This window comes from Sinohyriopsis cumingii, chromosome 1, assembly GCF_028554795.1.
Source record: "Sinohyriopsis cumingii isolate HCF-2022 chromosome 1, ASM2855479v2, whole genome shotgun sequence".
Classification (NCBI taxonomy): domain Eukaryota; kingdom Metazoa; phylum Mollusca; class Bivalvia; order Unionida; family Unionidae; genus Sinohyriopsis; species Sinohyriopsis cumingii.
The window spans coordinates 99561121-99585223 of NC_142961.1; the positions used below are offsets into that span (position 1 = coordinate 99561121).

The following is a 24103-nucleotide window of genomic DNA, read 5'->3' on the forward strand; positions in this document are numbered from 1 at the left end:
ATTTCACTCTTCTCCTGACCAGAATGGATGCTGTCCTGGTTTCAAGAGTGAGTATTCAGATTGGACATTTCACTCTTCTCCTGACTAGAATGGATGCTGTCCTGGTTTCAAGTGTAAGCATTCAGATAGGACATTTCACTCCTCTCCTGACCAGAATGGATGCTGTCTGGGTTTCAAGTGTGAATATTCAGATAGGACATTTCACTTTTCTCCTGACTAGAATGGATGCTGTCCTGGTTTCAAGTGTAAGTATTCAGATAGGACATTTCACTCTTCTCCTGACCAGAATGGATGCTGTCTGGGTTTCAAGTGTGAGTATTCAGATTGGACATTTCACTCTTCTCCTGACCAGAATGGATACTGTCCTGGTTTCAAGTGTGAGTATTCAGATTGGACATTTCACTCTTCCCATGACTAGAATGGATGCTGTCCTGGTTTCAAGTGTGAGTATTCACATTGGAAATTTCACTCTTTCCATGACTAGAATTGATGCTGTCCTGGTTTCAAGTGACTGTGAGTATTCCGATTGGAAATTTCACTCTGCTCTTGACTTGAAATGCTGCTTCCCTAGATGTCTTTAATATTTTTGGTAGTCTTGTGGATTTCATCTATCCTATTCCTACATGTGCACCTGTCATTATCTTTATTAAGATATCACAATGTCCCACACTAATTAGTCCTATTTCTTCTTGAGCTTAAACCAAATGATCCATGCCCTCATGATTTACAAGAGGATTTGAGTCAAGGTATGATTTTGCTATTCATTTTATGCTCCTCAATGAGTCTTTTGTTACCTGTCCATCGAATGTAACACACAGTTCATTGTGTTCTGTTTTTGCCTCGATCTGCAAGCACAATTGAATTCATAATCTTTAGAGAATGTGTTTGAGTGAAACAAGCAATACTGGAAATAAATTCAAAGGAACATCATTAAAAATAAATTATATTATTTTACAATTCTTCTTTACTTTTACAAAATCTTGCCTCCACATTTACTTTCTATTTTTATGTTGTGCAAATATGTTAATTTTGCATAAGGAAAGCAAATGCGTGGTTTTAAAATAATTTTTAAAAGGTGTGAAAATATATTTTCAGTCAAATATGAAATCATAAAGGAGATATGTTGTTGTTGTTGTTGGGTTTAACGCCATTTTTCAGCACACGATAGGCTATGTATGGCGTCCAGTATTAATGGTGGAGGAAGAACCCGGGAAAACCCCGGGAAGAACCACCGACCCGCGAGAAGCTACTGGCAAGCTTTCTCACATACCCACATTAGCCGAATCCTAGACTCGAACCCACGTAGACAGAGGTGAGAGGGCAGTGATCCGTAACGGAGAGCGCTTTAGACCACTCGGCCACTCGGGGCCCCCATAAAAGAGATATATGCATGCACAAGTTATTTGCTATCATTCTCAGTTTGTACCTTTCAAATACATTACACCTGCAGACGGAACATCAAAGACCTTATCTGCAGGACAATGTATAATCAGGTCATTATATAATTACATCAAGGTACACTTTATCGTCAAGTGGTCTTTATCTGCAAGACAATGTATAATAAGGTCATAATATAATTACATCAAGGTGACACTTGCTATAGCAAATTTGCTTGGATTTTGCTGTGATTCAGAAACCTTGTTATGAAACATCTTTTCATGTGTGAAATTAATGTGATTTTTATAAACAAAACTATCTCCAATAATCATCAATGCAAACTTTTATTTTCAATGGAATATTGATATCAAAATTGCCAATTTTCTTTCAATATCCATAAAATTATATAGTTCCGCCATGACCGGTTTTCTAAAGCTGGTTTTGTAAAGACTATCACAAAGAGTTTAGTTTATTACTCATCTTTTACAGTCTAATTATAATTCAACATCCACTATGACATGCTTCTCGGTCTGAAGGTATCATACATTCACTATAAAACAATTTCCAGTCTCTAAGTATCCAGAATCCAATATAACATACTTTCCAGTCTGTAGGTTCCCTACATCCACTATATCATCATCTCCAGTCTGCAAGTATCATATATCCACTATAGCATACTTTCTAGTCTGAAAGTATCCAACATTCACTACGAGATACTTTCTAGTCTGTGGGTATCCAACATCTACTATATCATACTTTCCAGTTTGTAAGTATCCAACATCCACTATACAAACTTTAAAGTCTGTAAGTATCCTACATCCACTATAACATGCTTTCCAGTCTGTAAGTATCCTACATCTACTATATCATGCTTTCCAGTCTGTAAGTATCCAACATCCAGTATATCATGCTTTCCAGTCTGTATGTATTCTACATCTACTACAACATGATTTCCAGTCTGTAAGTATCCTACATGCACTATAGCACACATCCCAGTGTGCAAGTATCCTACATTCACTATATCTTACTTTCCAGTATGTTACGACCCTACGTCCATTGTATTACATATTTTTAACAGACTGTAATTATCTTGCATCCACTATAACATAATTTCCAGTCTGTAAGTATCCTGATCCTACATCCACTACAACACACTTTCCTGTCAGTATCTTACATCAACTATAACATAATTTACAGTCTTTAAGCATCCTACATCCACTATAATGGACTTTCTGGGTTTTGTTACTATCTTACATACACTATAATGGACTTTCCAAGTTTCGTTACTATCCTACATCCACTATAATAACGGATTCCCCAATTTGTGGTACTACCTTACAGGCCAGAGCCAGTATAACATAATTTCCAGTCTATAAGTGTCCTGCATTCACTGGAACAGTCAAGATTTCCGTATCTTGAACACTGATTCAATCTACCCAGGTGCCTTCATTGACACCCGTGCATATATATTTTTAGATGCAGTAAAGCAAAGTTTTATAAGTCCGAGCTTGTTTCGAATTTTATTCAAACAGTAAAGCTAAAGCTAGTCAGAAAGTGTAACAAAGAGGATATGTATTCAATATAAATCCTCATTCATGTTATTTTCTAAGACAGGGAAAAGAACTAGTTTGATATGACAGGAGTAGGTCTCAGTCAGACAGATTTTATATACCCCTTGCAATACCCAACTTATTCTTTCTGCTGAACAAACATGCTTGCAGTTTCGTGCATTTATAATATAAATAGACAGTGAATTTATAAGACATCTTTCATAAAGAATCTTAAGTATAAGCTATTTTAAATGAAATGTATGAAATTGGTTGAAGGATATCTTTCATTGGCCAGCATATGATTTAAATTGTTCAACAAGTTATACATCCAAATATTTCATTTAAAATCATTCAAGCTATGCATGTATATATATGTATATTAATTTAATTAGGCGACCATACATGTAAGATTATGTTTACCACATGATGTAAAGCTAATTTTCTTAATACAATCACAGAATAGCCATTTAATTAATTTGAAGTATATTTGTATGCCCTTGACTCTAAATGGATTTGAAGTATATCTGGATGCCCTTGACTCTAAATGAATTGAAATATATTTGGACATTCTGGACTTTAACCAGCTTTGAAGTATAGTCTAATAGCCTGGACTCTTAAGTAGCTTTGAAGTACTTGGATACATTTGACTCCAAATGGCTTTAAAATATATTTAGATGTTCTGGACTCTAACTTGGTATTTGATTGCCCTGGACTCTAACTTGGCATTTGACTGCCCTGGACTCTAACTTGGCATTTGATAGCCCTGGAATCTAACTGGTTTTGATGTGCATTTCAATGCCCTGGACTCTAAGTAGCTTTGAAATATATTTGAATGTGTTGGATTGTGACTTTAAAGTGTAATTGGATGTTTTGGACTCTAAATGACTTTTAAGTATTTTCAGGTACCTTGGACTCTAACTAACTTTGAATTATATTCAGATGTCTTGGATGCTAAATAACTTTGAATTATATTCAGATGTCTTGGGCTCCAAATAACTCTGAAGTCAATTTGGAAGCAGTAGATTCTAAACCTTCTAAGCCTATGAAGACATGACACTGTCTTTCCTGACATCAAAAGGTATTATGAAACCTATAAATACTGGAACAAGATCATTTGGGTTTATTAGCTTAAATGCTGAGTGGGTACATAATAACTAGTTCCAAGATATTATTTATGTATCTAATAAACAGTTCTTCAACTACCTGATAAATATTATTATCAATTGTATTTATTTATTATCCATTTTTTTAAAATTAACATTAGTAGTAGTAGTTGTAGTCCTTTAGCTTTGATAGTTATCAAATTACATGGATCATGACCAACGATAATTATATTTTTACAGGCTGACCATGACCAATGATGTCATACATTTATCTTTAATAAACTCAACACGTACTACCGCCTGCTTTAAAAATGGGGCAAAATTAAATTTTAAACAAATCACAGTATCTTTATTCTAACATAATTAAAAACACACAGATGCTAAAAGGCTTCTTATTGTTCTTGTGCTGAGGCAGAAACACAAACATATGGAAGTGTATTACTAAAACACAAAGTGATTTATATATTTACTAACATCTAAAAAGTTACTTTTGGACATTGGGATATCAACAAACCATGTTTCATTCAACGTAAACAAATATTTGGGTCAACATGTTTTTAAGCCATCAATACATATTACAAATTATCACATTCTCTCATCATGCCATTAAGTAAATACCAACCACTTCAAATTATAAGTGTTATTGTTTTATTGTTATCTTGATAAATTTACTGACTTGTCATTAACATGTTGTAGGAACCGTAACACATACATGTGTGTGGAACCCCAATGGTGATCCAGGATTCAGCAATCTTCTGGTTCACCCTAACAGAAGAATGAATTCTCAGCATACAGTTGGGATAGCTTCCACCCGGTAATAGCAACAGGTATGGTATTGCTGATATTAAACATTGGTTTTAAAGCTATATATTCCATTACATGGTATTTTGGGGCTAAAATAGCTGATCTACTGGCATTGGTCAATGGTACTAAAATCGAATCAACTTTAATAAAGCCCTTCTGTACATAAGCTTGGTACACTGTCACTTAGCAATAGTACTGAAATCAAGTGATCTATGTGAAAGCCTCACCTATATAAGCCAAATATTTATTGCATATATTTAATATTATTCCCACCTGCTCTAATTTGGTAACGCTATTAAGACTGATCTTTAATCTCATAATGGAAAATATGCGGTATAACATGTATGCATGGGATCATTCTTTACCGTTAAATAACATGTATGTATGGAGTCAATCTTTACTGTTGTATAATATATATGTAAGGAGTTGCTCGTTACTGTTGTATAATTTGTACGTATGGAGTCAATTTGTACTGTTGTATAACATGTATGCATTGGGTCAGTCTTTACTGTTGTATAACATGTATGAATTGGGTCAGTCTTTACTGTTGTATAATATGTATGAATTGGGTCAGTCTTTACTGTTGTATAATATGTAAGCATTGGGTCAGTCTTTACTGTTGTATAATATGTATGAATTGGGTCAGTCTTTACTGTTGTATAATATGTATGAAATGGGTCAGTCTTTACTGTTGTATAACATGCATGCATTGGGTCAGTCTTTACTGTTGTATAATATGTATGAATTGGGTCAGTCTTTACTGTTGTATAATATGTATGCATTAGGTCAGTCTTTACTGTTGTATAACATGCATGCATTGGGTCAGTCTTTACTGTTGTATAATATGTATGCATTGGGTCAGTCTTTACTGTTGTATAACATGTATGAATTGGGTCAGTCTTTACTGTTGTATAACATGTATGCATTGGGTCAGTCTTTACTGTTGTATAATATGTATGAATTGGGTCAGTCTTTACTGTTGTATAATATGTATGCATTGAGTCAGTCTTTACTGTTCTATAACATGTATGAATTGGGTCAATCTTTACTGTTGTATAACATGTATGCATTGGGCTAGTCTTTACTGTTGTATAATATGTGTGCATTGGGTCAGTCTTTACTGTTGTATAACATGCATGCATTGGGTCAGTCTTTACTGTTGTATAATATGTATGCATTGGGTCAGGCTTTACTGTTGTATAATATGTATGAATTGGGTCAGTCTTTACTGTTGTGTAATATGTATGCATTGGGTCAGTCTTTACTGTTCTATAACATGTATGAATTGGGTCAGTCTTTACTGTTGTATAACATGTATGCATTGGGCTAGTCTTTACTGTTGTATAATATGTTTGCATTGGGTCAGTCTTTACTGTTGTATAACATGCATGCATTGGGTCAGTCTTTACTGTTGTATAATATGTATGCATTGGGTCAGTCTTTACTGTTGTATAATATGTATGCATTGGGTCTTTCTTTACTGTTGTACAAAAGTATGCATGGAGTCAATTTTTATTGTTGTATAACACATATGCGTTGGGTCACTCTTTACTGTTGGATAATATGTAAGCATTGGGTCAGTCTTTACTTTTGTATAATATGTATGCATTGGGTCAGTCTTTACTGTTGTATAACATGTATGCAATCAGTCAGTCTTTACTATTGTACAACATGTATGCATGGAGTCAATTTTTATTGTTGTATAACACATATGCGTTGGGTCACTCTTTACTGTTGGATAATATATATGTATGGGGTCAGTCTTCACTATTGTAAGAAAAGTTACATTAATGCAAAATGACCAAATTATACACCCCATCCTGTGCACATTATACAACAAAATACACTACCTGGAATATAATGGACTATGATGTATGCTGTCCTGGTTTCAAGTATGAGCATTCCAATTTGGCATTTCACTCTATTCTTGATTGCTGCTTTCCATAATGTCTTTGATATCTCTGGCCGTCTTGTAGATTTCATCAATGCCTATTCTTACATTAGCCCCTGTCATTATCTTTATTAATACGTCATAGTTTCCCACACCAATTAGCCCTTTTTCTTCAAGAACAGACAACAAGTCATCCATACTGTCTACTTTTTCCAGAGGATTTGGGTCAAGGTATGTTCTTGCCATTCTTTTTATGCTCTTCAATGAGTCTTTTGTTATAAGTCCATCTAATTTAACACAAAGCTCATTGTGTTTTGCTTTTGCATCAATCTGAAAAAATATAAAGACAGTGAGTGAAGAAAAAAAAATTGGAAATACTTTTAACTAAACATAATTATATACATATTTTAAATTTTTCTTGGGTTGTATCGAATGTTTGTAATGTTAACTCCAAATTTAAATGTTATTTTCATATTGCATAAACATACCCTTTTTACTTTGGGGAACTGAAAGTTCGATCATTAAATAATTTTTAAAGGTGGAATATTTATTTCCAGTCAAACATGAACTTGTAAAGAAAACATGTGTGAAAGGTTTTTCAATTATTATCATAACTTACCTTGCAAATGTGTTCTACTTCTTCAGTGTACAGTATAGAATGATTTCCATAAGGCTGTGTAAAAGGGGGTTCATACAGTATGCTGACATTATGGCAAGGTTCTCTTTATGTGCAGAAAAATATGTATTGCCTTATATAAAAAAATGAAACTTTCAATATTTCCCACCTAATCAAATGATCATTTTATTATAAACAGGAGGCACTTTCTATAACAATTTTATTGCATGTTGTGTGATGCAAAATCTTTTTATCAACAAACATTTATGTATGAAACTGATGCAAGCCTTTTCCAGCTTGTAAGTATCCTTCGTTCACTACAACATACTTTCCATTCTACAAGTATCCAAAATTCACTATAACATACTTAAGTTTCCATTCTGTCAATAACCTAATATACCTTATTACATGCTTTCCAGTCTGTAAGTATCCTACATCAATAAAATGCTTTCATGTTTGTTGATATATTACATCCATGATAACATTCTTTCCAGTCTGTATTTGTCCTACATTCACTATAACATACTTTCCAGTCTGTATGTATCCTACATCCACTGTAACATACTTTCCAGACTGTAAGTATCCTACATCCAATGCAACATACTTTCCAGCCTCTATGTATCCTACATCCACTGTAACATACTTTCCAGTCTGTATGTATCCTACATCCAATGTAACATACTTTCCAATCTGTATGTATCCTACATCCACTATAAGACATACTTCAACATCTATTACATTTGTCAGCATCCTACATGAACAAAATTTATTTCAAATCCGTAAGTATCCTACATCCACTATAACAAGCTTTCCACTTTGTATGTATCCTACATCCAATGTAACATACTTTCCAATCTGTATGTATCCTACATCCACTATACGACATACTTCAACATCTATTACATTTGTCAGCATCCTACATGAACAAAATAAATTATTTCAAATCCGTAATTATCCTACATCCACTATAACAAGCTTTCCACTTTGTATGTATCCTACATCCACTATAACATGCTTTCCAGTTTGTAAGTATTCTACATCCACTATAATATACTTTCCAGTCTGTATGTATCCTATATCCACTATAACATGCTTTCCAGTCTGTATGTATCTTATATCCACTATACATACTTTCCAGTCTGTAATTATGCTACATCAACTATAAATTGATTTCCAGTATGTATGTATCCTACATCCACTACAACATGCTTTCTAGTCTGTATGTATCCTACATCAACTATAACATGCTTTCCGGTCTGCATGCATCCTACATGTACTATATCATGCTTTCCAGTCTGTAAGTATCTTGCATCCACTATAACAAGCTTTCCAGTCTGTAAGTATCCTACATCCACTATAACATTAGCTTTCTAGTCTGTAAGTATCCTACATCCACGATAACAAGCTTTCCAGTCTGAAAGTATTATACATCCACTATAACAAGCTTTCCAAATTGTAAGTATCCTACATTCACTATAACATTCTTTCCAATCTGTAAGTATCCTACATCCACTATAACATGCTTTCCAGTTTGTAACTATCCTACATCCACTATAACATGCTTTACAGTCTGTATGTATCTTACATCCACTATAACATGCTTTCCAAACTGTAAGGATTCTATTTCCACTATAACAAGCTTTCCAAACTGTAAGTATCCAACATTCACTATAACATGCTTTCCAAACTGAAAGTATCCAACATCCATTATAACAAGCTTTCCAGTCAGAGTATTCTACATCCACTATAACAAGCTTTACAGTCTGAGTATCACACATCCACTACAACAGCTTTCCAGTCTGTAAGTATCCTACATCTACTATAACAATCTTTCCAATCTGTAAGTATTCTACATCCACTATAACAAGCTTTCAAGTCTGTAAGTATCCTACATCCACTATAACAAGCATTCAAAACTGTAAGTATCCTACATTCACTATAACATGCTTTCCAATATGTAAATATCCTACATCCACTATAACATGCTTTCCAGTTTGTAAGTATTCTACATCCACTATAACATACTTTCCAGTCTGTATGTATCCTACATCGACTATAACATGCTTTCCGGTCCATAAGTATCCTACATCCACTATAACATGTTTCCAGTCTGCGGATCCTACACCCACTATAACAAGCTTTCGAGTAAGTAAGTATCCTACATCATCTATAACAAGCTTTCCAGTCTGTAAGTATCCTACATCCACTAAAACAAGCTTTCCAATCTGTAAAAGTCCTACATCCACTATGACAAGCTTTCCAAACTGTAAGTATCCTACATCTACTATAACAAGCTCTCCAAACTGTAAGTATCATATTTCCACTATAAGATGCTTTCCAACCTGTAAATATCCTACATTGACTGTAACATGCATTCCAAACTGTAAGTATTCTACATTACTATCACAAGCTTTCCAGTCTGTAAGTATCCTACATCCACTATAAACTGCTTTCCAGTCTGTATGTATCCTACATCAACTATAACATGGTTTCCAAACTGTAAGTATCCTACATCCACTATAACATGCTTTCCAGTCTGTATGTATCCTACATCCACTATATAACATGCTTTCCAAACTCTAATTATTCTACATCCACTATAACAAGCTTTCCAAACTGTAAGTATCCTACATCCACTATAACAAGCTTTCCAACTGTAAGTATCATACATTCACTATAACGTGCTTTTCAAACTGTAAGTATCCTACATCCACTATAGCAAGCTTTCCAGTCTGAGTATCATACATCCACTATAACAAGCTTTCCAGTCTCTAAATATCCTACATCCATTATAAGAAGCTTTCCAGTCTGTAAGTATCCTACATCCCTATAACAAGCTTTCCAGTCTGTAAATATCCTACATCCACTATAACATGCTTTCCAATCTGAAAATATCCTACATCCCCTATGACAAGCTTTCCAGTCTGAGTATCATACATCCACTATTATGTGCTTTCCAGCCTGCAAATATCCTACATCCACTATAATATGCTTTCCAATCTGTAACTATCCTACATACACTATCACAAGCTTTCCGGTCTGTAAATATCCTACATCCACTATCACAAGCTTTCCAGTCTGTAAATATCATACATCCACTATAACAAGCTTTCCAATCTGTAAATATTTTGCATCTACTATAACAAGCTTTCCAGTCTGAGTATCATACATCCACCATAACAATCTTTCCTGTCTGTAAATGTCCTGCATCCACTATAACAAGCTTTCCAGTCTGCAAGTATCCTACATCCTCTACAACAAGCTTTCCAATCCGTAAATATCCTACATCCAATATAACAAGCTTTCTAGTCTGTAAGTATCATACATCCACTATAACAAGCTTTCCAGTCTGTATCCTACATCCACTATAACAATCTTTCCAATCTGTAAGTATCCTACATCCACTATAACAAGTATTCCAGTCTGTAAGTATCCTACATCCACTATAACAAGCTTTCCAGTCTGTAAGTATCCTACATCCTCTACAACAAGCTTTCCAATCTGTAAGTATCCTACATCCTCTATAACAAGCTTTCTAATCTGTAAGTATCCTACATCCACTATAACAAGCTTTCCATTCTGTAAGTATCCTACGTTTACTATAAAATGCTTTTCAAACTGTCAGTATCCTACTTCCACTATAACATGCTTTCCAAACTGTAAGTATCCTACATCTACTGTAACAAGCTTTCCAATCTGTAAGTATCCAACATCCACTAAAACATGCTTTCCAGTTTGTATGTATCCTACATCCACTATAACATGCTTTCCAGTTTGTAAGTATCCTACATCCAGTATAACAAATTTTCCAATCTGTAAGTATCCTACATCCACTATAACAAGCTTTCCAATTTGTGAGTATCCTTCATCCACTGTAACAAGCTTTCCAGTCTGTAATTATCCTATATCCACTATGACAAGCTTTACGATCTGTAAGTATTCTGCATCCACTGTAACAAGCTTTCCACTCAGTAAGTATCCTACATCCACTATAACACACTTTCCAGTCTGTATGTATCCTACATCCACTATAACATGCTTTCCAGTCTGAGTAACATACATCCACTATAACAAGCTTTCCAGTCTGTAAGTATCCAACATCCACTATAACAAGCTTTCCAAACTGTAAGCATCCTACATCAACTATAACATGCTTTCAGTCTGTATATAGCCTACATCCACTATAACATGCTTTCCAGTCTGTAAATATCCTTCTTCCACTATAACAAGCTTTCCAGTCTGTAATTATCCTACATCCACTGTAACATGCTTTCCATTATGTTAGTATCCTACATCCACTATAACATGCTTTCCAATCTGTAAGTATCCATCCACTATAACATGCTTTCCAAACTGTAAGGATCCTACATCAACTATAACATGCTTTCCATTCCGTTAGTATCCTACATCCACTATAACATGCTTTCAGTCTCTATGTATCCTACATCCACTATAACACGCTTTCCAGTCTGTAATTATTCTACATCTACTATAACAAGCTTTCCAGTCTGTAATTATCCTACATCCACTATAACATGCTTTCCAATCTGTAAGTATCCTACATCCACTATAACATGCTTTCCAAACTGTAAGGATCCTACATCAACTATAACATGCTTTCCAGTCTGTAAATATCCTACATCCACTATAACAAGCTTTCCAGTCTGTTAGTATCCAACATCCACTATAACAAGGTTTCCAAACTGTAAGCATCCTACATCAACTATAACATGCTTTCAGTCTGTATGTATCTTGCATCTACTATAACAAGCTTTCCAGTCTGTAATTATCCTACATCCACTATAACATGCTTTCAGTCTGCATGTATCCTACATCCACTATAACAAGCTTTCCAAACTGTAAGCATCCTACATCAACTATAACATGCTTTCAGTCTGTATGTATCCTACATCAACTATAACTTGCTTCCAGTCTGTATGTATCCTACATCCACTATAACATGCTTTCAGTCTGTATGTATCCTACATCAACTATAACATGCTTTCAGTCTGTATGTATCCTACATCAACTATAACAAGATTTCAGTCTGTATGTATCCTACATCCGCTATAACATGCTTTCAGTCTGTATGTATCCTACATCCACTATAACAAGCTTTCCAGTCTGTAAGTATCCTACATCCAGTATAACAAGCTTTTCAGTCTGTAAGTATCCTACATCCACTATAACAATCTTTTCAGTCTGTAAGTATCCTACATCCACTCTAACATGCTTTTCAGTCTGTAAGTATCCTACATCCACTATAACATGCTTTTCAGTCTGTATGTATCCTAGATCCACTATAACATGCTTTCCAGACTGTATGTATCCTACATCCTTTATAACATGCTTTTCAGCCTGTAAGTATCCCACATCCACTATAACATGCTTTCCAGTCTGTATGTATCCTACATCCACTATAACATGCTTTTCAGTCTGTAAGTATCCTACGTCCGCTATAACATGCTTTCCAGGCTATAAGTATGCAATAACCACTATTATAATAACTTACTTTATAAAATGAATTAAATATAAAATGAAAGCCATCTCAGAAACTTCAAAGATACATTAAACATGTTTCTGGATATGTTCGTTTAAGTATGGCCAACAGGATGTAGATGTTCCCTATAATTTGTGTCTGCTTCACACCCACCCATGCAAATTCTTTCTATCACTTTATCTTACTTGATGTTAAAACAACACCTTCATTTCTCCTTTACACTCTTAAATGGTTATATTAAACAACATGACTTAACATTCAAAGATTCATTAAAAGAGTACTGTGACAAAACGAGCTATTTAATATTATTAACAAGCATTAGTCCCTTTTCTACAAGTATAACTACCATCTTTGTTCAAACTTAAGCACATTTCTCAACCTGTTCGAAATTAAGGACCACATGTATCAAGCAAATGATAGCGTATTTAAATGTAAGGGGTGCCAATTTAAGAGATTTCAGCATTTTACAGATCAAAATGCCATGCATATGACTTGAACAATATTATGAATAGTTACATTTATTACTTAATAACTTTTAAACACATGGGTTGACGTTTGTAATTTTTCAGTTTGTTTCTTGCATATATTAAATCTACACAAACCAATGCAATTCATAATTTTGTGCCAATATATCATCATGAGAACACCCATTTCCCTTGCTGTGAACAACTTAAAATCCCATGCCAGTACAATGACATGTGTACTGAATTTATATTGTGTACCTGACTTTTGTCATTGCAAGTTGCAAACAAGATGTTTACTAGATTATATTATGATTCTATTTTGTAATTCATCCCCACAAGATGTGACATAATGCATCTTCTCATGCCACATTACATCCCCTACCTGACATAGCTTGTAACACTTCAACCATCGGATCAGAAAAGTACTTCCAACTGTACACATGTTCATTTTCTATAACTCAGATCCAAGTAAACAACCTATGCATATCTCAATATCTTGTTTTTAATCTACCGTCATGGACCAACTGTTATTCATACAATATAGATAAATGTAATAGTATGAAGTTAAAACATACTTTATCTGCCGTGAAGAACTTATAATAACATGTCAGTATACTATTGTGACAACGCCTATTCCACATGCTTTGAAAAACATATAATACCATGTCAGTATACTCGTGTGACAACACCTATTTCACATGCTGTGGACAAATTATAGTAATATGTCAGTATGCTCTCTTGACAACACCTATTCCACATGCTGTGGACAACTTATAATAGCATATCAGTATACTCTTGTGACAACGCCTATTCCACATGCTGTGAACAACTAATAACATGTCAGTATACTCTTGTGACAATACCTATTTCACATGCTGTGGACATCTTATAATAACATGTCAGTATCCACTCGTGACAACACCTATTCCACACGCTACAGACAGCTTATAACAGCATATCAGAACAATATCATGGCAATACATATTTCACCTGTTTCAGCTAACACATGTAACTGGTTATCTCAGCTTAATTTGAAGGATACTCAGGTTACTTTGTTGTTCTATGAAGTGACATGGGTGGTAATGTCAATCACTAAATGAGGAAAACACTTGGACAAAGCATGCATTGGAACAGTTACTACGTTTCTAGTCAGTCTATATACTAGTTACATTAAATTTTAACAAGTATTACTGCAGGTGTTTACTGTGAAATATATACATTTTTTTGTTGTTGTGGGGTTTAACACCATTTTTCAGTACACGATAGGCTATACATGGTGGTCAGTATTAATGGTGGAGGAAGAACCCGGGAAAAACCCTGGAAAGAACCACCAACCCACGAGAAGCTACTGGCAGGCTTTCTTGGCCGAATCCTAGACTCGAACTCACACAGACAGAGGTGAGATGGCAGTGATCCGTAACGGAGAGCGCTTTAGACCACTTGACCACTCGGGGCCCCCGAAATATATACAACCTAACTGCTTAGGAGAACTCTGAGATGTCATAATGTCTTTCATATACTTTTAAAGACAATCTTTATAATACATCTGTAGTGAATTCATAAAATACCATATTAAGCAAATCTTAGCTAAATGTTATTTTAAATGAAATCATTAAATTGTTTGAATAATATCAAGTATTGTTAAGCAGATGATTGAAGTCATACAAGGTTTATCTAGTTTAGCTGAATTAAATATGCAAAAATGTGCGATTATATATGCCACACGATTAAAAACTGACCGAGTTAATCAAATCTCAAAATAGCCAAATGATTGAAATGACTTAGTGGTAAATCTGAATATCATGGACCTGACATTAAATGACTTTGAAGGACCTTTGATGTTATGGACTCTAAATGACTTTGAAATACATTTTGATGCTTTGGACTTTAAATGACTGAAGTATATTTAGATGCCATGGACTTTAAATGGCTTTGAATTACATTTGGATGTTATGGACTCTAAATTACTTTGAGGTACATTTGAATGCTTAATGGACTCTAAATGACTTTAAGTACATTTGGATGCATTGGACTCTAAATGGCTTTGACGTACATTTAGATGTTATGGACTCTTAATGACTTTGAGGTACATTTGGATGCCTTGGACTCTAAATGGCTTTTAAGTACATTTCGATGTTATGGACTCTAAATTACTTTGATGTACATTTGAATGTCTAATGGAGTCTAAATGATTCTGAAGTACATCTGAATGCCTTAGACTCTAAATGACATTTAGATCCCTTGGATTCTACAATACTTTCAAGTACGTATAGATACATATACTGATAAACTGTGGATTCAACTGACATTGAAGTATATTCCTATGCCATGTCTTTTAAGTACGTTTGGATTCCTTGGCCTCTAAATGACTTTGAAGTACATTTTGATTCCTTTGACTCTAAATGACCTTTAAGTACTCTTGGATTCATTAAATTCTAATGACTTTGAAGTATGTTTAGATGACTCTGACATTAAATAACTATCAAGTAAATGTGGATGTCTTGGACTCAGAATGACTTTAAAGCATATGTTGATGCCCTAGACTCATAAACTTATATGTCTTTGATGACATGACAATGTCATTTCTGTACTGAAGAGGTGTTATGAAAGATTTGTAATGTGGAACAATATCTATTCACTTAAACACTAAAGTAGTTATGAAATAAATATTTTTATGATATAATTCTCTATCCTTTAAGACTTTTCAGCTACCTTAAAATTTTTTATATATACATTGTAATTATTATTATCATTATCCTCCTTTCTGATTTTCAGTTTTCTGATTTCATTATTATATTGTTTTATAAACTGACCAGTTATATCATATATTTATATTTTACAAACTCATAAAATATTTTATAAATATATGAATGGTGCAAAAATGCTACACAAACTTCTAGGACTTTTTTCAATGATCTTACAAACAAAATATTAATTTAACCACCCTGTATGTATGCTTCTTGCAACTGCACTGAATTCCATAATATTATAATGTTATAAACTCTATATGAATATGTTCTGGTGAATAAATACTGTTCAAACAAAACTGTTTTCAATGGATGATTGACAGAGGAAATCATCTTGAATGAGCACAGTTAAGGCTCTGCCACCAGCTTTGAAGTGGAACAACATTAAATTCAGAGAAAGCACAATATTTTCATTTCAGCATAATAGGCTGTCAGGTATTTATGTGTCCTGCGTCATTCATCTTAAATTAAGATGTGACACAAAGTCCATTTAAAACCTCTTTACATACGGAAAATTATTCAAATTCTGCAATTTATTATTTTCATGTCATCCGTGTATAATTAAGTTTTCATATTTAAAATTCTGAGGTCCACTCTAAAGAACACACAAATTCGTAGATACAGAATGGAAATTCTATTTTCAGAGTGTGTCTTTAAGGAATACTGATTCTTGGGTACAAAGTAGGACTGCTAAGTTCAGAGTGTGTATCTAATGAATACTGATTGAGTACAAAGTAGGACTGCTAAGTTCAGAGTCTGTATCTAATGCATACTGACTCTCATGGGTATAAAATATAACTACTATGTTCATTCAGAGAACAACAGCTCCACAAATACCATTTCGATAAACTAATAACTGGGATCTAAGCTCACTTGTCACAACAAGGGATTTCATTAAAAATAACATTAAGATCATATTTTGTAATTTACTTACAGATGGTTCTGCCATGACACTACTAGTGCTTGCTGTTCCTGAAATATATATTACAGGAAACAGTTAGAGACATGTGTATACAACATGCAGACATGTTTTAAAATGTGTACAATATAAAAATATTACAAATTGTTAAACAAATAGTCATATCTATTTCAGAAAATAATATGGAAAATGGCAATTTAACAGGCAATTTGGCAAGGAACTAGATCTGCATTGATTAATCAAATACATCAAGAGAAATTAAAATTAAGTCAAATGTTTATATGTTGATGATGTATACCTACAGCAATATCCATTACTATTAAAAACAATATTAATGTTGATAATGTTTGTCTATAGCAATATCCATTACTATTATAAACAATATTAATGTTGATGATGTTTACCTATAGCAATATCCATTACTATTAAAAACAATATTAATGTTGATAATGTTTGTCTATAGCAATATCCATTACTATTATAAACAACATTAATGTTGATAATGTTTACCTATAGCAATATCCATTACTATTATAAACAATATTAATGTTGATAATGTTTACCTATAACAATATCCATTACTATTATAAACAATATTAATGTTGATAATGTTTACCTATAGCAATACCCATTACTATCACAAACAATATTAATGTTGATAATGTTTACCTATAGCAATACCCATTACTATCACAAACAATATTAATGTTGATAATGTTTACCTATAACAATATCCATTACTATTATAAACAATATTATGTATCAGAAAAGTATATAGGTATGTTTACAAGTTATGAAGGAAAAGGTATTTCTAAACATTAGGCCCAAACTGCTGTGAGCAAAATGACAAAAAAGAATCTTGAGTTTCATGATTCTAATACAATTATGAAAAATAAAGACACTTATCCTTACAACAGAAATCTAGAGATGGGATATTCGCTTGGTCCATTGCTTATGTAAAGACTCCTACAATTCTCCATATTCTCAATTTGCATATAACTTACACTAGTAAGTTATGGTGCAATACTCACATTAAATACTTCCTTCCATTACCACAAGGGCACTGTCAGCATCAGAGGAAGAACAATGACCATCCTTCACTTTGCAGATGATATTAATGGTTTAGCAGGGGATGAAAAAGAACTGGCTGACTTGGTTGAGCGCCTTGACACAACTTCCATGCATACAGTATGGAGATTAGCACCGAAAGAAAAACAACTGATGACAAACAAAACCAATGGCATCAGTGCAGAAATAAGGGTCCGTGGAAAGAAGCTGGAAAGAGTCACGAGCTTCAAGTACTTCGGATCAATAATCACAGATGAGGGCTCCAGAACTACTTTGCAAGATTGCCCAGACAACAGCAGCAATAACATGGGTGAGACTAATATGGAAAGATACCAACATTGCTTTTGGTTCCAAGATAAGGCTGATGTGCTCGATTGTCATATTAATCTTTCTGTATGCTTGTGAAACATGGACGCTCACATCAGATCTACAAAGAAGGATTCAAACCTTCGAAATGAGACGCTACCGCAAGATCTTGGGCATCTCATACATTGACCATGTAACCAACGACGAAGTCCTCATCAGGATCCAAGGAACCATAGGAGCCTATGAAATACACTTGACCACTGTATAAAAGCACAAACTGAAGTGGTATGGTCATGTCTCAACATCATCTGTAATGGCAAAACAATCTTGCAAGGCACAGTGCGAAGGTGCGGAAGTAGAGGCAGACAAAAAAAAGAGGTGGGAAGACAACATTAAAAAGTGGACAGGCATGGGATTTGGAGATTCCCAAAGGGCACTAGAGAACAGGGAAAGATGGGGAGAATTGGTTATAAGGTCAACTGTGGTGTCCCAACGACCTCTTGGTTAAGGGATTGATGATGATGACTCTCAACATATATACATCTGGATGATACAATTTGCTTCAATATGTAACAATAAATACAGACTGAAAATAAATTCTAATTATTTGAAGCAGAAATGTACTCTAGTCTGCCTTTGGTCCATTATGAATAACACAATAATTGCTAACAATTTATTTTTCCAAATTTATAAAACCTTCCACTGATAGGATACGGTCTGGTTTTAAATTTGTAGGTGTGACAGGACTCAACAATCCTCAACTCAACTGTAACTGTGCCAAGCATATGTGCATAAGTTTAAAGACAGGAGTTGAGGTATGATTTATAATGGACCCAAGGCAAACTAGAAAACTGGATGAAATACCTTGAACAAGTTGTGAGCTTTGCTGCAGATATGAGACAGACATACATATGAACTCAAGGATAACTAGCTCCCTAAACATATAAGAAAGTTTGACAAGAATGCGAAGTGGGTCTGACACTACTCATCTCAGAAAATGGCATGCATTTGGTTGTGAAAGACAATTAATACAAAAGCTCAAAAGCTCAAGTGGAAAGAATAGTATGGAACATGTTCTTACCTTGCTTTTTTGACAGGAATTGCTTGGATTCATCTTGGTCATCACTTAATCTCTTCTTCTGTGCCTTGGTACCTGAAAGGTCATATATAATCATGAGCAACATGATAAAATATAATACAGGACACAAGAAAAAGCATAAACCTTATGAACAATAATGCTAAAGGAAGTAAAGATCTCCTGAAACTCATCTTTTCTTTTTATTTCGAGATCCTATGTCAAATAAAATAATAGGCAAAAGTAGGCAGATGATACCAAAGTTGCATGATTCAAATAAACCCACCATCTGTTCTTATAAATATTTAACCAAGAAGAGCTATAACATATTTATTGTGACTAATAATTACATGAGGTAGACTTGAAAGGATTTTCCGATAGATTTTCCATTATAGCCGTTAATTACAAGTTTGAGATATACTCTGTCAATCGGTATGTGCAAAACAAACATATGATCCAAAATGCTGATCAAGGACCCTAACCTGACTTCTAAAACCCTATGTATCAAGGACGTTCTTAAACATGATAATGGGCTTATAACTAGTATTGTTACCATTATTGTTGTTACCACTACCGGCAATGAAGATTTCTATACTCTTTGATAATTTAGTTGTTAGATTATTCACATTTGAATCAGTTACAAGTATTACTTTCTATAGGTACAACCTTAGGTAATCAGTTACAAGTATTACTGATTATAGGTACAACCTTAGGTAATCAGTTACAATATTACTTTCTATTGGTACAACCCTAGGTAATCAGTTACAAGTATTACTTTTTGTAGGTACAACTTCAGGTAATCAGTTACAGGTATTACTTGTTATAGGTACAACCTTAGGTATTGATTAAGTTATCACTAATAGTTTTGGGTGGTAAATCTTCATCCAGTATATTAATCATCTTTACAGTTACATTTTTCATGCTCTCTTAAGCATATTTTTGGCTAATCTATGCAATTATATTACACATATTACATTTAATACTTGTACATACCTCCATAATACTCATAGAGAAGGGTATACAGAGAGTATGGTGTCATGTAAACAGGGATTTGATATTTCAAGTATATTTAGTTTAGTTCATCATGCTTTCCATGAGCTAGTATGAGTGCAATGCTAAGTGCAATACTAAATGTTATAATCCAAAGTAACATAGATTAGTGAATCAGTATCATGTTTACTATAACATGGATGTTAATTTCTTCTAGCTTGACTGACCATTTGTGATTTTTGTCATGTTTGATAGAAGGGTGGTCTGCTTTATGGCTTCCGCTGGCTCACGGTCTTCAGCACATAGCATCATACATCTTCCAGAAGAAGACCCTTACTCCCTCAGGCTTTCAGTTTCTGTTTTTTTTTCTCTTGGCATTTTTGTACCAAGTTGGGTTTTACAGGGTCGGGTTGCTAGCCCTATGCCTAACCCTCCTCCTTTTACACCCGGGCTTGGGCGGAGTTCTCAAGATCATCTGGACTGGCTAAAACAATCTTGCAAGGCACAGTGAAAACGTACAGAAGTAGAGGCAGACAAAAAAAGAGGTGGGAAGACAACATTAAGGAGTGGAAAGGCATGGGATTTGGAGGTTCCCAAAGGGCACTAGAGAACAGGGAGAGATGGGGAGAATTGGTTGTGAAGTCATCTGTGGTGCTCAAATGACAACTTGGGTTAAGGGATTGATGATGACGAATCTCAACATATATACATCTGGATGCTACAATTTGTTTCAATATTTGATAATAAATACAGACTGGAAATAAATTCTAATTATTTAAAAGGAGAAATGTACCCTGGTCTGCCTTTGGTCCATTATGGATAAAACAATAATTGCTAACAATTTATTTTTCCAAATTTATAAAACCTTCCACTGATAGGATACGGTCTGGTTTTAAACTTGTACGTGTGATGGGACTCAACAATCCTCAACTAAACTGTAACTGTATCAAGTATATGTGCATAATTTTAAAGACAGGAGTTGAGGTATGATTTATAATGCACCCAAGACAGACTAGAAAACTGGATGAACTACCTTGAACAAGGTGCGAGCTTTGCTGCAGATATGAGACAGACATACAGATGAACTCAGGGATAACTAGGACCCTCAACATATAAGAAAGTTTAACAAGAAGGCCGAGTGAGTCTGACACTACTCATCTCAGAAAATGGCATGCATTTGGTTGTGAAAGAATATTAATACAAAAGCTCAAGTGGAAAGAAATGTACGGAACATGTTCTTACTTCGCTTTTTTGACAGAAGTTGCTTGGATTCATCTTGGTCATCACTTAATGTCTTCTTCTGTGCCTTGGCACCTAAAAGGTCATGTATAATCATGAGCGACATCATTAAATATAATACATGACACAACAAAATGCATAAATCTTATGAACAATACTGCTAAAGGCTGTAAAGATCTGCTGAAACTCATGTTTTCTTTTTAATTTGAGATCCTATGTCAAATAAAATAATAGGCAACAGTAGGCAGATTATATTAAAGTTGCATGATTCAAATGAACCCACCATCTGTTCTTATAAATATTTAATCAAGAAGCAGCTATAACATATTTATAGTGACGAACAATTACACGAGGTAGACTGGAAAGGATTTTCCGACAGATTTTCCTTTATAGCCGTTAATTACAAGATTGAGATATCCCCTGTCAGTCGGTATGTGCAAAACAAACATATGATCCAAAATACTGATCAAGGACCCTAACCTGACTTCTAAAACCCTATGGATCAAGGACGTTCTTAAACATGCTTATTACATACATATATGTAACTATCGATGTTGTCCAAGGCATATACACATGTAGGAAAATTATAGAAAGTAACCATCTTGGAAAAACAATGGCAAAATGATTTTCCATAACTTTCCAAACAGTTTAGCTGTGTGCAAAACTTAGGTGTTGGTGATAGAGTTTTCACAACAGAGGTCAACATTCATTGGTTCCAAGAAAGACTTAATAATACCAATGAATACCAGAAAAACAAACAAAAATAATGTAATACCCAAATGTGTCATCTCTATTATTCTTTATTAAATTCACATACTGAGGGGTTATTCTGAGTCATGACTAAAAATAAAAATAGTAATGTTGCACACAAATATGAACGTGCGCACACAAGTAACAAACAAAGTATCTACTTTATCTACCAAAAGATCTACTTTATCTGCCAAAGTATCAGTTACCAAAACATAAAATGTATATATTTTGAGAAAGAAACTATGGCACACTATACGAGCAGACAAAAGAGTATATGCCATTATAGAGATAAAAGTGATAGTGGTAAAAGTGGTAATTCTAAATCCATATCCTTACTAGCAATCCTATCTCTAATCCTGATTTGGTTGATACATACCGATGATTATCAGGATCATACCAATATGACACAGTGGTTCATTTAGGCTAAAATAGGATCATGATGATGACATCACAAAATGGTTCAATCAGCCTACCATACCTAATATGTTGAAATGGTACATTCAGGCTACCATATTTAGTACCAAGATGATAACATGATATAGTCATTCATTCAGGCTACCTTTGTTAGTACCATGATAATAACATGACACAGTGGTTCATTCAGGCTACCATAGTTACTATCATGATAATAGCATACCATACTTAGTATCATGATAACATGATGATATAGTGTCTTGTTCAGGCTATCATAGTACTATGATGATAACATGACATATTGGTTTATTCAGGCTACCATAGTTAGTACTACAATCATCTCAACATAATCATGATTAAAGATAGGAATATTAACCAAGTTAATGGGTTTATAACTAGTATTTTAACTACTATTGTTGTTACCACTACCGGTATTTCACATTTCTATCTCTTTGATAATTTGGTTGTTAGATTATTCACATTTGAATCAGTTACAAGTATTACTTTCCATAGGTACAACCTTAGGTAATCAGTTACAAGAATTACTGGTTATAGGTACAACCTTAGGTAATCAGTTACAAGTATTACTTTTTGTAGGTACAACTTCGGGTAATCAATTACAGGTATTACTTGTTATAGGTACAACCTTAGGAATTGGTTAAGTTATCAATAATAGTTTGGGTGGTAAATCTTCATCCAGTATATTAATCATCTTTACAGTTACATTTTTCACGCTCTCTTAAGCATATTTTTGGCTAATCTATGCAATTATATTACACATATTAGTTTAAATACCTGTACATACCACCATAATACTCATCGAGAAGGGTATGCAGAGAGTATAGTGTCATGCAAACAGGGATTTGGTATTTCAAATATATTTAGTTTAGTTCATCATGCTTTCCATGAGCTAGTATGTGTGCAAAGCTAAGTGCAATACTAAATGTTATAATCCAAAGTAACATAGATTAGTGAATCAGTATCACTGTTGACTATACTATGAATGTTAATTTCTTCTAGCTTGACTTGCCAATTGTGATTTTTGTCAGACTCTTTCACCATAATTGATGTAATGCTCAGTCAGTCATGACATGAATTATTAAATCAGACATTTATCTACCATTTACTAATAAAAGAGTTTGCTACCTTCAAGGCATTACATAGAACTGTAGCATGGTCTATACTTAGACTACTGGCATAGTCAGCATGGAATATACTAATATTTAGTTATATCAAGGCAGTTTCAATATCTTTTGATAATCATAGATTAATATATCACGGAGTTTATAA

The 24103-nt window shown here is 34.0% G+C and overlaps 1 protein-coding gene across 1 annotated transcript in view; it reads right to left on the minus strand.

The window, feature by feature from the left end:
* Positions 1-713: 713 nt before the first annotated feature.
* Positions 714-24103, minus strand: part of LOC149807436 (uncharacterized) — a 203936-nt gene continuing 180546 nt past the window's right edge. The window contains exons 18-22 of the mRNA XM_089955710.1: positions 21653-21724; positions 19427-19498; positions 16987-17024; positions 6685-7055; positions 714-845 (exon numbers count right to left, since the gene is read on the minus strand). Of these exons, the coding sequence (XP_089811836.1) occupies positions 6756-7055; positions 16987-17024; positions 19427-19498; positions 21653-21724 (482 nt within the window). The 3' untranslated portion in view covers positions 714-845; positions 6685-6755. The remainder of the gene's footprint in view (positions 846-6684; positions 7056-16986; positions 17025-19426; positions 19499-21652; positions 21725-24103) is intronic.